Raw genomic sequence first — 15,733 nt, 5'->3', positions numbered from 1 at the left:
TTTCAGTCATAGCTATAGATATTGATCCTGGTAAAATTCTTCTTGCTAAACATAATGCAGAAATATATGGAGTTGCTGACAGAATTGAATTTATAATTGCTGATTATTTTCATCTTGCACCAAAATTAAAAGCTGACGTAGTGTTTTTAAGTCCACCTTGGGGAGGGCCTGAATATTTAGAATCTGAAGAATATGATCTGAATTCAATGAGTCTTGACTGATATCCTTTTTATTTTATTGTGCATATGCATACATACATACATAGATGTATTTACAGACAATTCTTTAAATTTGTCTACATTATAGTCATGAGTGTCAACTCTAAGAGATTCCATTCAGTCCTTGATAACAATTTAAGATGTTCCACTCTCTCCAAAGTTAAAAGGCCTGGCACCACTTGAAATACTATTGGGGGCTAAATGGGTTCTGGCTCTATAGAATTGCACCATGATTATAGTTACAGACTGAATGGTTGCTAACAGTGTGATGATATGAAAATACCAATCTTTTTTGACATTCAGTATACAAATTTATTAAATGTACATTAATTAATAATAATTCTTAACTTTATCTAAAAATTATATATTTTTTTAATTATATAGAAATATTTCTTAACATTTGTACTAATCATTTATTTGAAGTAACCAAAAAAATAACTAAGAATATTGCATTTTTTGCTCCAAGGAATACATGTGTTAACCAGGTGAGTAGTTTTTAAATAATAACAACAATATAAAATATATTTTTAAAGATCAACAGATAAAGTTTTCATATACTGTGTATTTGATAAGTTTTGATAAGTTCAATACAATTTTATTTGTATAAAGGAATTATTAATTCATACTTCATCTGAAAAAAATAATTCTTGTATTAATTTTTTTTAACTGTTATATCACATTGTATTATCATCATTTATTTGCAGAGTTATATTCTTAAGAATTTCATTTTTTTTATTAATAATTTCTTTATTATAACTGTATATGTTAGTGTAAAAGCCCATATATTGGTAAATCCTAGGTTTTACTTGTAAATCTTTGGATTTACCAACATGAGTTGGCAAATATGAGGATTTTTATAAAGTGAGATGATTTTCCGTGCTTTTACCATTAGAATTTGGTACATGCTACGTTTTACTAAAGACAGTTAGTAAATTTTGGTTTTGGAAATAAAACTATGAGTATTTTAATAATCATTTATTGCAATTATTATAAACAGTCAACTTACTAAGTCCTATTTATTAATAATTAATGAAACAGATTAAAAATACTTTTTTAACATAACAAAAATTAAATTATCTTGTCAAAAATAATATAATAGCCTATGTTGGCTAAGCTAATCAGTAATCACAGTATTTTTTCTAATCATTTGATATTCATTGTCATTTAATAAAAGTAAAAAAAGGATTTTACTTGTTACAATATGGAGAGCTATCATGGCATTTAGAATTACAAAGTAATTGTGATGACTTGTAAGTGCACTTCTTCGTTACGCATTTTTTTCAGGCAGTTGCATTTCTTGAAACCTTGTCCTCCGGTCAAAGACAATTTTGCAACAACTTCTCGAAGACTGACTTCTTTGTCTTTAACTACTTCTATCTTGATAAAGTCTCAGGGCATGAGTAAATTGGTTTTGTGTATAAGGCTGCTTTAGTACTCCAGTTTTGGTACCTAGTTGGTAAAACTCATCCTTTACATCTACTACAACTGCAATAATGCTTTTCGGGTTAGTTTTAGCTTTGTCAATTTCAGGTCCTTTCAGCCTTACATTTTGGCCAATTTTTACATTTGGATATTTATCAACAGACGTGGCTTTCATTTTTTCAGGTTGTTTCTCCAAACTCAGTTTTGTGTTATTTCTTAGTCACTACAGATTCTATCTTTTTTTGCTATTGGCTCTATAGTTACAAGAACTTCCTGAGACTCAATCGTGTTTTCTGTCTCTGAATTGTTACATTGGAATCATCAGTTATTTACTTCGCCTTCATCTTCTTGTGTTTTATCATTGACAGTGCTATTGTCTATATCCCCTTATGACTCATTTTCAACAATGCTTTCTTCCTTGTTCTGTTCGATTGCATTTTCGACGTCATTATTTTGTTCCATATTGTCATGCAAATGCAACAACTTCTCTAAATCTTCTTCACATCTTATAACTCTAATCATATCACTAGGGATTGCTGAAGTTGCAAGGCCCATTTTCATTAGACAACTAAACATTGCTTCATAGGGGGAACATTTGATTCCCTTATGATATGCTCTATTTTTCATCGCCTGGATGAATCTGAAACCCTCTAACCACTTTGATAACTGATTGGTTTCTATCCATGTGATCAACATATTTACTATGTCTTGATTAGCACGCTCCACTGATCCTTGACTTTGGCTATGTCTTGCCTTTCCATGTATGATTTTTACATCTGGCCACATGGAGCATAAACTCTCAATAACTTGGTTAGAGAATTCTCGACCATTATCGGATTGAAGGATGCTCGGCACTCCAAAAGTGGTGAAAATATCCAAAAGATGGTATGCAACTTCTACGGCGTGTTTAGTTTGAAGTGTACAAAGGGTCACAAATTTGGTAAGATGGTCTTGGTAAACTAAAATGAATTTATAATTACCATCTGGGGTAGTTTATAGATCTATTAGATCAACCTGACAGTGTGAATTCATTTCACTGTGAAGTATAGGTATGATGACAATGCCCTTTTTCAAAGTCTTCTGTTTCTTTTGGCAAGGTTGACATAGCTTCAACTGTTACAATTTTATACTTAAGGTTACATTCCTTAAGCATCTGTGTCCTTCCACCGTGGCCAACAGCAACATGAGTTTCTTTGAGAATGTTATGAGGACTTATTCAAATAAGTCCTCATAACAAATGCAATACCTTATTTCTCCATTCTCCTCCTTCATAGGTGCAATTAGTTTTTCTTCGCCGCCTATAGTCAAAATGTTGTAATGCTTTATACGCCTGTAATGAACAGCTAGTTTCTTTTTCAGGTTCTTTGCAGCTTTTACTTCCTCTAAACGCTTTGCATATTTGTCCCTATTGAGATAAAAATTATTATCTTTCTTGCTTGCCACGAGCCTGTCCATTATTTCATAAAATCTCCGTTTCACACTCATCTTGATTCATAAATAACTTTTAGACAGCGAAATCTCAAACAGGATCAGGAACAGGATTAACGTGTGCATTCTAACATGTCAAACAATGGAATGCGGTGAGCAGGGACTATTTTTTTCAACATTTACCATGTCTCTGAGGTAAAACCTAAGATATACCAAGTAAATGCTGGTAAAAGTTTGAAATTAATGATTATCGCAGAACATTTCGGACTTTTACCACAAAGAGTTGGTAAATCTTACATTTTACTGGAAGATCTTAGGATTTACCACAGTTCGTGCATTTACAGTAACATATATACAAATTCATCTACTGTATAAAACAATGGAGAAACTACACTCACTGAATTTTACTTTCCATAAGATATATATATGAATTATACCTGTATTTTAACTAAAACAAGCAGTGGAACAGGAATATTTCAAAAATTAATAAATAAAAGTTTTGATTTTAACATCAATGAAATTTAAATAATAATAATAATAATATAATACTCATTTCTTGTTCAATGATTATCTGAAGTTTTGAAATATTTTCTTCTTCTTGAGTGTGTTCTTGAATTCCATATATACAGGATGGTTATAATTATTGAGTGTGTGAGATAAGTCAGAGCCACTGGGACAATCCCCAATGACCACTTAATCTGCATGGGTAGGCTACACCCAATCTTGGGGTCACTGGATGGCTTTAAGGATAAATTGCCGGCAGGATTGCTAGATCTGGCCAACATCAGGACTGATACCAGTTAGGATAGTTCAGAAGAATCTAATTCGTGTCCTAACTCACGATTCTTATCAATTAGGATTAGGAGGAGGGCTCACTTTTGAGTGGGGAGTGCATTGGGTAAGTCGATAGGTGTCCGTTTATCTGAATAGATAAGGAGACAGGTTTTTGACAAATACCAAATAAGAGTTTATTATATAGCTAATTCTATGATACATATAATTCTACAAAATATGCTAATTTCTACTAGATATGCAATTAGATGCAGTTACATATAAACTCCTATGGAGTGGAGCGACAAAAGTTTCTATTTAGCTCGCAATGCACGGGCTTGACCTATTGACCTATCTCTGACACATTCCTGTACATTTACTAGATTTTTTTTAATATGGTTATATTTAAGCGATAAATGTGTATTTTCTCCCAAATCAATGATGATGATTAGTAATTATATATTTTTAGAGAAATAGTTTAAAATAAATAGGTTTCCGGAATATTAAATAATATACCATATAAGTTATATTTTCCTTGTATTTTTTATAATCGAAATGTAATTCTATGTTTTTATTGCATATTTATTTAGCTCATCAAACTAGCAGGGCCTGGAAACAATGTGGAAATTGAACAAAATCTTCTAAATAGACGACTAAAGACTATAACTGCATATTATGGAAATTTAGTGAAGACTGTGTAAAGAAAGAAAAGTGCAGTTTTGTATATATGTATGAAATGTCATTTTATAATATAATATTTTATATACATAAACCGTCTCATTAAAATAAATCTTTTTTTAACATTTTAATTAAACTAGATTAAAGATCCCAGGTATAATTATTAATTTTAGATTATTTAAATCTGAGGTATTCATGAATATTTCATACAATTTTCTGACAAAGTTCTTTTAAACATGAGAGATATTTAAGAAACAGTGATGATTGGCAAACATACATTCTTAATCTATATACAGAAAGGTAGAGTTTAAAATTATGATTTGTCAGAAAAATTCTCTTGAAAATTGATTATTTTAGTTTATAAAATAGAAAAGAAGTAAGAAATATTTCAAATTTTACCAGTTAAACTCCTGTTTAAATTCATTAATGACAATAACATTTTGAAACATTAGCTGAAACTAAATTGAATATAAATGAAAAAATAACAGTTATGTAATTAAAATTTTTACACATACAGTAGACCCCCCTATAACACGGTAGGTATGTTCCATGTTATATGAATTCCGTGTTGTACAAGTCACTTAGATTTTACAAATACATGAGCCGTTCACAGCCCGGCACTTGTGCAGTTTAGGGGGGTACGACTGTTTGAAAGGTTTTCTTCCATAAAATTAATCGATTCTAGACTAATTTGACTCGAACATTTCCAAAACGTGTATAATTTTTTGGGAATAATCCATAAACTATGCTATAAACAAAAAATTGTAGGAATACTTATCGAGTGCGCACCGTTCGAAGACGCCGTTGCTTAAGCTTGTTTTTGTCGCGGAGCAGCTTGTCGAATGGCGGACGCATTTCCCGATAAGTTATTCTTTCTGTGAAAAATTTGTTGAACTTTGGAGACATCATTAATAGGAATATAATTTTTATGGCTGTTGAATAATAAATGTTTTTTAGCAGGTCCGCTTCTTGTTTAAACTGAAAGGTTTGTGCAATGTCCGCTATTGGTCCAGATTTGACCAATCCTGTCGAGACACGTGTTGGCCATGACAATCTGTCTCATTCTTTTACTGTGTTATACGAGCCTCATTTAGCGTGTTATATGAACATGAACGCAATTTTTCCACCGTGTTATACGAATCCGTCTTATATGAAACCGTGTTATAGGGGGTCTATTGTATTACGTTCATTTAAATTCTTTAAAAATTTTAAAGTTATATATTTAATCCTAAATTGTAAGCTACTTTCTTGGTATAAACTAGATTTAATTACATTTCTCTACTATATTTCCAATTGTTAGAATTTTTAAAACTATCCTCATAAGTATCCTAAAAGTTGATTAAACAAGTATATGTGACATATTTCATGCTATTCTGGTAAACATATTAATACTTGCAGTTTTATGACTACTAAAACTGAAACTTTGTCTTTCATTTTAACTTCTCTGAAACTTTTTTATACACAGTTATAAAAAAGTACATGTTTTAGAATTTATGGAAGACTTTTAACTAAATTAAATATGTAAATTTATTATTTCAATAGAAATTTATGCTTTACAGTGGAACAAATGATAAATTTTCAGCAAACTTTCCAAAGTTTTGATGATTACTTAATTAGTAGATTCCTTAGTGTTGAATATGATAAAAACAATCAGTTTAGTTTAGTCTATTGTTTTTGAACAATTAATTAATTTACAATCGTGCCGAACATTTAATTCCTGCGCACAGTTTGTGGGCTGTAGCATGACAGGTCACAACTTGTCTGGTGTTTAGCACTGCTAAACAATCAACACACCAAATTTTACTGCCAGTTAACTCTGTACACTGTGTATCACAGACAGAAGTAACTCGATAGAAATGAAATATTCATGGAATTCTGTTAATTATATATAGCCTGAAAATCTAGTTTAGGTTTACATTTGATTTGGAACTTGGTTGTATCTTGTGTATTGTGTTTAATCATTAAGATTTGATATAGCTTGATATTTGTTTTCTTTTTTCTAATTCTTTAGAACAATTTGAAGTAGAGTGGAACCTTGGTATATGACCTTAATCAGTTCCTGATGTTTGGACTTATACCGAATAGGACGTATACCAACCTTACCCGTAAGAAGTAATGTAAAAATGATTAATCCGTTCTCATGGAAAAAAACTCCTCTTGATATGGTTTATTAATGGGGTTGTAAAATAATTGAAACACTGAGCACATTAATAAAAAAATAAATTTTATTATAGATTTTTAAAGTTACAGTAATAATCGCAAATAATTGCTTCTTATACGCTGTCGCCAGCACACTATTTTTCAGTTATCCAAAGCAAAAGCAATTTCTCGACATGATCTAATGTCTCCGATATTTGTTTAGAAATTGATTTAACCCCTTTCGCAACGTTAGCGGATTTAATAATGTCTTTATTTTTCACATTTTGTTGATATCGTTGTTTACGGAATATGGTATGCGACAGTTAAATCTTGAACACGCATGCCACCTTCATATTTCTCAACAATCTCTTTTTTCAGTTCCATTGTGATTCTAGTCACTTTTTTAGTTTTCTGTTGCTTTTCATTTGCCTTTTTGCAATTTATGATTAATAAAAAGTTTTACTTACAAATTAAAATCAGAAGAAATTTAACAAAGTTATAGACCATGGCACCGCGAACATCTAGTCTGGTCTAGTACACCGATAGTGCTACTTGTTCATAGATGGCGTGTATAATTGAATTAAGTTGTATGCTGAACAAAAGTCGTATACCGAGCAAAATTTGTTCAGTCCAAACAGGACGTATTCTAAAGCAGGCTTATACCGAGGTACCACCGTATTTTTTCAATCGGATATTTTATTACAACTTTCTGATTTCAAAACTCTTCCAGCAAAGTTTCATGACAATGAATCTCTAGATGTATTTCTAGAACTAAATCATTTACAGAATCCATTGGTGAGAATATTTTTCTTTTCTCTTAAATTCATTATGAGAATTAACTTTTTCTATAAATATGTTAGCTTCCATATATACCAGATTTATTGAATTTCCAAAATCAGAGTTTTGTGTATAGAGAGGTTTTTAAGATAAAAAAAAAAAAATAAAGATACCGTACAAGTCTAATAATTTTTGTATTTGAACTATAAGAATCATCACTTAATTTGAAGGCAAATATGAAAGTAAACTCAAACTTCCATGTAACAAAGTCCTCCGGGAAAAGCGGAGAATATATTATGTGGAAAATGTGCCAATAGCAAAAAGAAAATGCAGTATATTGTAACAATGTTTTATTCTCCATAAAAGTATCCTTGAACTCATTCATAACATAAATTATTATGTATAGTATTTTTTTATTGAAATGTTATGATAAATATGTAAGAATTCTTATTATATTTTAATGTTTAGAATCACTCATTTAAAATTAAATGACTTGATGATAAAAAAAAAATACAGATGAATGTTTTTTATAAGGTCATTATTTGAAATTATCCTTAGATACAAACATTGTACTACGGTGAAATCTGGCAATTCAGATGGTGGCAACAGCTACAAAAACAAGTAGATGTTTTAACTGATAATTTTTATCAATTCCAAACACCATATTTTTATTTGTCCAGCCAAAATAGTGTAGTTTTGAATATAAAAAGATGTATTTTCAACATTCCACAGAAAAATTAGTATTATAGAGGTTTGACTTTAATTCAGTATGTTCTATTGAAGTGAACTCACTCAGCAAAAATTAAATCAGAAACAACCAAACACCTTAAGTTGCTGAGAAAATTTAATAAATAACAAACGTTTTCAGCCAAACCTGTTGGCCATCATCAGGTTAAACATATTCGAATGCAAACACAAAAATGGAACAAAAAATTTAAATACGAACAAAAATAAAATAACGGATAAAATATACATATAAGAAAGTAAAACATAAATATAAATAACAAAAAAATATAAAAAATATGTATAGGTTAAATATATAAACATTAATAAATTACATGAAACTCAAATAAATGCAAGACATGCATTTATCAATAAATTATATGAAATACTGACAAATATAAGATATGCAGTGATAACAAAAAATCAAGGCATTAAATTAAGAGCTATCAAACCTCTTAATTAAATACTTCCATGCCGAAGGCAACCCTTAAGCATCCCTGGCATTAATGCAGGCATTATGTAATCTGCTCTTAAATATTTCAATTTTTTCGGCGCAAAACGCTAAAGTCGGTGAATGTACAGGTTTAATAATGTCTGCTTCACCCCACCTGACTACCGAGCCTTCAACCTGTGCCATCTGAGATAGAATTGTGGCGTTAGATCTTTTGCTGATGTTGTACTTGTGCTCCTTCAATCTAATTCCTAAGTTTCTATTAGTAACTCCAATGTAGTTTTTATTAATGCCTAGTTCTTGGTTTTCATAAGGAATTTTGTACACTCCAGCCATTCTTTCTTTATCAATTTTGTCTTTGTCGTTCCTTAATAATTTGTACAGGTTGGGAGCCCTCTTGAAAATTAATTTGGTATTTTTGCGGGCTGAGATTTCCTTCATGATAGCTTCTTTCTTTCTGTCATACGTGAACTTTGTGAATTTGCGGAAATCCCCTCTTTGAGCTTTTGTTTTGTTAATCTTGTAGTTTTTGATTAGTGTGGTTATCATATCCGCCCTGTACCCTAGAGTTCTAGCGATATGTGATATCCTGTAGAATTCTTTTTGTCTATCAACCACACTACTGCAGTAGAGAAAAGCCCTGTGAACAAGGGCACGGAAAGCAGCCATTTTGTATTGGTAAGGATCATTCGAACGCGACGGAATGTACAAAGGGCTATGCGTTGGTTTTACGTACACTTTAGTGATCAAATGTCCTTCCTTGAATTCAATGTCAATGTCTAAAAAATGTATCCGTGAGGAACACGTCTGTTCAATCTTTAGCATGAGGCCGTCATCGTTGTTGTTGATTCTCTTAATAAATTCCTCGATTTTCTGGTCATGTTTCCATATTACCAGGACATCGTCCACGTATCTTTTAAAATACATAATGTCATTCATGAAGCCACCAATAACACTTTTTTCTAACCTTCTCAATACAAGTTCACACAACAATCCTGACATAGGACTTCCCATTGGGACTCCCCTTTTTTGTTTGTATTGACGGCCATTAAAGGCGAAAAAAGATTCATAACAGACAAGGTTAGCTAGTTCTATCAAATCATTATTGTAATTTGCCAAATCTGGGCTATTGCTGTGCATGAAATCCAAAAGTGCTACCTTGCATGACTCAATTTTTATAGAGGGGTATAAGCTCTCGTAGTCCATAACAGTTCCAACCTCATTATCCATTAAAATTAGATCCTGTATCTCATTAACCACATCCCTGGGATCCTGTGCCACATATACGTTATTCTCGAGCTGAGAGGTGAGAAACTTATGTAATCTCTTTTCAAGAAAAAAGGTTGGTCCTCTGCATCTTTCAACTATGGGTCTTACTTCCTTGCCCTCTTTATGGGTTTTGGCAAATGCAAATAATCTTGGCATACCTGGCCTAGGATTCCGACAATTTTTGAGGAAAGGTAATAAATTGGTGATTTTAGCTTTTTCAAGTTTCTTAACTCTTCTGTCGACGCTATCGATAATCGTTTCGTCAACACGCTCGCATTCGGTTTTCTTAATATAATCATCCAAAGCGTTATTATACGTTTGTCTTTTCATGATGACTAATGTTCTGCTCTTGTCCGCTCTAGTAGTGACCAAATCGTTTTTTCTAAGCCAGCATTTAGTAAGTTTGATGTATTTACCGGCATCACATCCTTTTTCCAAGCCACCTGGTCTTTAATGACAGTTTTCCATCTGAGGTATTCTTTTTCTAAAGGATCTAGCCCAGATATTCCTCTTTCTATTTCTTGAATTGACGCGTCCCAAGAGTTTGAACTTTCAGGGACATAGTTCGGTCCCCACTTTAGAAATTCCATGATCTTCATCGGGACTTCTACCTGGTCCCATAATAAGAATGTCGAAGGATTATCATTAGCTACTCTTGGTGCCTGTTTTCTAAGGATCCATTTCATTTTTTTAATGTACTTATTCCTTAAATTCACATGTACCGTATCCGTTAACTTAACTATTCCTCGGTTAATATCTACCAACATTTCAGGATCCTCACTGTATATAATATTTTCTAGATTGATGAGTTCATGCAGGATACCATATTTTTTATTCCTAGCAATTCTAATGGACTTACGAAGGCACATAGGACAAAACTTAAATTTCAATGAAGCACATTCCTTAGGGATGCTGATCCTATATATCGTCATCGGAAATACCCTACTTTTCAAACATTCTTTCAAAAACGTAAATTTGCATTCTGCCTTGACAAGTTTTAACGCAATCTTCCTAAAGCTTGTCAAGGCAGAATGCAAATTTACGTTTTTGAAAGAATGTTTGAAAAGCAGGGTATTTCTGATGACCAACCTTTTTTCTTGAAAAGAGATTACATAAGTTTCTCACCTCTCAGCTCGAGAATAATGTATATGTGGCACAGGATCCTAGGGATGTGGTTAATGAGATACAGGATCTAATTTTAATGGATAATGAGGTTGGAACTGTTATGGACTACGAGAGCTTATACCCCTCTATAAAAATTGAGTCATGCAAGGTAGCACTTTTGGATTTCATGCACAGCAATAGCCCAGATTTGGCAAATTACAATAATGATTTGATAGAACTAGCTAACCTTGTCTGTTATGAATCTTTTTTCGCCTTTAATGGCCGTCAATACAAACAAAAAAGGGGAGTCCCAATGGGAAGTCCTATGTCAGGATTGTTGTGTGAACTTGTATTGAGAAGGTTAGAAAAAAGTGTTATTGGTGGCTTCATGAATGACATTATGTATTTTAAAAGATACGTGGACGATGTCCTGGTAATATGGAAAAATGACCAGAAAATCGAGGAATTTATTAAGAGAATCAACAACAACGATGACGGCCTCATGCTAAAGATTGAACAGACGTGTTCCTCACGGATACATTTTTTAGACATTGACATTGAATTCAAGGAAGGACATTTGATCACTAAAGTGTACGTAAAACCAACGCATAGCCCTTTGTACATTCCGTCGCTTTCGAATGATCCTTTACCAATACAAAATGGCTGCTTTCCGTGCCCTTGTTCACAGGGCTTTTCTCTACTGCAGTAGTGTGGTTGATAGACAAAAAGAAATCTACAGGATATCACATATCGCTAGAACTCTAGGGTACAGGGCGGATATGATAACCACACTAATCAAAAACTACAAGATTAACAAAACAAAAGCTCAAAGAGGGGATTTCCGCAAATTCACAAAGTTCACGTATGACAGAAAGAAAGAAGCTATCATGAAGGAAATCTCAGCCTGCAAAAATACCAAATTAATTTTCAAGAGGGCTCCCAACCTGTACAAATTATTAAGGAACGACAAAGACAAAATTGATAAAGAAAGAATGGCTGGAGTGTACAAAATTCCTTATGAAAACCAAGAACTAGGCATTAATAAAAACTACATTGGAGTTACTAATAGAAACTTAGGAATTAGATTGAAGGAGCACAAGTACAACATCAGCAAAAGATCTAACGCCACAATTCTATCTCAGATGGCACAGGTTGAAGGCTCGGTAGTCAGGTGGGGTGAAGCAGACATTATTAAACCTGTACATTCACCGACTTTAGCGTTTTGCGCCGAAAAAATTGAAATATTTAAGAGCAGATTACATAATGCCTGCATTAATGCCAGGGATGCTTAAGGGTTGCCTTCGGCATGGAAGTATTTAATTAAGAGGTTTGATAGCTCTTAATTTAATGCCTTGATTTTTTGTTATCACTGCATATCTTATATTTGTCAGTATTTCATATAATTTATTGATAAATGCATGTCTTGCATTTATTTGAGTTTCATGTAATTTATTAATGTTTATATATTTAACCTATACATATTTTTTATATTTTTTTGTTATTTATATTTATGTTTTACTTTCTTATATGTATATTTTATCCGTTATTTTATTTTTGTTCGTATTTAAATTTTTTGTTCCATTTTTGTGTTTGCATTCGAATATGTTTAACCTGATGATGGCCAACAGGTTTGGCTGAAAACGTTTGTCATTTATTAAATTTTCTCAGCAACTTAAGGTGTTTGGTTGTTTGATTCAGTATGTTCTATTCAAACAACACAATCCGAATCTTATCGAGATATGTGGTTGAGGTACCCTCTTGTTAAATAAATTTATTTTAGAATATGATTAAATTTATTTAAGTCTGGAAGAAAAGAGTAGCATGGGATGAGACTTAAACCCACAAGTCCTTACCATGTAGATGAGTTAGTAATTATGCTACTTGGTCCTTCATCCGGAAGTGAAGATTACAGGTAGTATAATTGGTAATGCATCTGCATGGTAAGAAGTTGTGGATTTGAATCCTGGTACAGGATAGTTTTTTTCTTCCAGAGTTTTCTAAAATAGGTTAAGTTGTTATTGTGCTAAATTTATCTTAACAATTAGCCATATTATAGCTCTGTAAGATTCCAGTTGTATCGATTGATGGTTAACAAATATCAGGTTTGTTTTACATGTAATATTCTTCTCATACCACAGGAAAGAGACAAACACTGAATTCTGTCTCCGATTCTATCGAGAGAGAGATCATGAATAGCCAAAGTACATAATTACGTACCACTTCTTAGTTCTGTCATCTGGAAAAACCTGTTTACATTCTATGTAAATTTATATATTGATAGTATAATTTTTATTATTCAGAAATGATTTAATCCATTTGTTAAAATTTGTGGTTCTTTGTAACAATGACAAGCTTACTTAATGTTTATAGATAATTTTTGATTTCTGGCAGCCCAAGTTCAAATTGTTAGTTCTTCTGTAATGTTGATGTTAGTTCAAATTGTTAGTTCTTCTGTCTCTCAATCTCTTAAACCATCCAGAATTTTTCTTCAATATTCTGTACGTGACAGACACGATCTCCTCCAAGCTTTGGAAGAAGGGATAAATGCCATTATGGCCAAGCGTTTTTAGATTGGCAGTTCTCCAAGTTGTGTACCAATGAGCTACATATACTTTAATTTGACTCCATATTAGTTTGGTGGGATTCGGCTCACGGTAATCGGGTGGGAGTACTGGATAGCATGTCTATCTTCAACTGCAATTTTATCAATTCGATGGCCATCAAATTGATATTGATGAGAGAACCTGAATTGTTAGAAATCATTCATAGTCATTTCTGGCTGCCATACAACTGAATATACAATCAAACCAAGATTGTACATTCAATTTGGTTCACAAAATTGTGAACACAGCACACTAAGGTGCCAAAAGGATTAAGTTTAGGCAAAAAGCTGTGAAATTGTGCTTCAAAATATTCCATTGTCTTATTTACATATTTTAAAATGTATAGAGCACTTTCAATAGAACAGTGCTTGTTTCCAATGGATAAAATTTGTTCTTTATTTTCAATCCTTTAATCCAGTAGATTGCCGGGAGGCAGTTTCCTTAAGGATCTAAGTTACTGTTTTATCTTGCCAAGAATGCTGTAAACAATAGCTGGCATTGTAATATTCTATCCAGTTTTCTCTGCAAGATGTCCTGATTTTACAAGGATACTTATGCTGCCAAACAATATCATGCTCAGTTGGCAGAGAAGTTTGTTTTCTATTTTTATAAACAAATACTAAGTCCTACAAAAAAAAGTGATGCAAAGTCACTTGTAATGAGGATGACAAATTGTAGATATTATTTAATCTCTTAACCTCAGCTATTTAAATTAGGATATTCAATATAATTCCTAAGCCTTTACGTTTCCGGTACCCAAGATGAAAATTAACAACCAACAAACGTTTTTGATTCTCCTCCGAGATCTTCGTCAGGTTCTTTTGACGGTTTTGAAAATGGAATGCGAATAGAATGCTTTTGAAATTCAAATGATAGAACATCTCCAGCGTGCAATAACTGAGAAAAAACCAATATGCATTTAATATACATGAGACTATCGTAAAAATAACGCTGTCTATCCGTACAGGAATACTACACGGCTACCATTGCGGGTGCACCTCGGAGATATATCGCCACGCATATGATAAAACGTTGCCATCCTTGAAATTGATGCACTTCCCCGATTTTGATGCCTTGTAAATCTCAAGGGTCTCCAAGGCCCTGATGTGGTCTGTATCGAATGACTTTTTAATGAGGCTGGTGTTATCAAAATCTGCCTCTACATCGGGGTCCGTGGCGTACATCGACAGGGCGGTGGTGTGTCTTTTTTTGGCAACGTCATACCTGTGTTCTGAGATCCTTTTTTGAACGGACCTCTTGGTAGATCCTATATATATATCAACGTACGCCACGGACCCCGATGTAGAGGCAGATTTTGATAACACCAGCCTCATTAAAAAGTCATTCCATACAGACCACATCAGGGCCTTGGAGACCCTTGAGATTTACAAGGCATCAAAATCGGGGAAGTGCATCAATTTCAAGGATGGCAACGTTTTATCATATGCGTGGCGATATATCTCCGAGGTGCACCCGCAATGGTAGCCGTGTAGTATTCCTGTACGGATAGACAGCGTTATTTTTACGATAGTCTCATGTATATTAAATGCATATTGGTTTTTTCTCAGTTATTGCACGCTGGAGATGTTCTATCATTTGAATTTCAAAAGCATTCTATTCGCATTCCATTTTCAAAACCGTCAAAGAACCTGACGAAGATTTCAGAGGAGAATTAAAAACGTTTGTTGGTTGTTAATTTTCATCTTGGGTACGGGAAACGTAAAGGCTTAGGAAGTTATATTGGATTTTATATGTACCGGTATGAGGATTGCTTTCTATTAGGATATTCCTTACAAAAGATAGTTATGAACTTTCATTCAAATTGCTGTTTTGCAAAAATCATCCTGTCCAGTTTAACAATGTGGAATTAGTGATTGTTTTTGTCCAAGGAGCAAATAAAATAGAATTGGAAAAACAAGACAATTTCTTTAATCTGAAGATGATTGTTCTCAAAATATCAATAAATTTGACTGATAAATCGATAGTTTTGCGGATTAATTTGCTTGAATGCAGACACGGATATGCTAATTTCCCATAAACAATAAACACAATCATCTTTGCTTTCTTTTAATATTGTTGTCTTTCTTCATATTTCGAGAGACTTTATGGCAACAATGTAAAATAACCTTGTTGCAAAACATTGATTTTTA

General features: G+C 32.7%; 1 protein-coding gene across 1 annotated transcript in view; it reads left to right on the top strand.

Moving 5' to 3' along the window:
* Positions 1–15,733, top strand: part of Tgs1 (Trimethylguanosine synthase 1) — a 44,682-nt gene that overhangs the window by 15,432 nt on the left and 13,517 nt on the right. The window contains exons 9-11 of the mRNA XM_067283978.1: positions 7–212; positions 617–703; positions 4,430–4,568. Of these exons, the coding sequence (XP_067140079.1) occupies positions 7–212; positions 617–703; positions 4,430–4,540 (404 nt within the window). The 3' untranslated portion in view covers positions 4,541–4,568. The remainder of the gene's footprint in view (positions 1–6; positions 213–616; positions 704–4,429; positions 4,569–15,733) is intronic.

Source organism: Centruroides vittatus, unplaced genomic scaffold (assembly GCF_030686945.1).
Source record: "Centruroides vittatus isolate TY-2023 unplaced genomic scaffold, ASM3068694v2 scaffold_1025, whole genome shotgun sequence".
Lineage (NCBI taxonomy): Eukaryota > Metazoa > Arthropoda > Arachnida > Scorpiones > Buthidae > Centruroides > Centruroides vittatus.
Note: the sequence above shows the minus strand (reverse complement) of the source record. Positions and strands in the feature narration are given on the sequence as shown.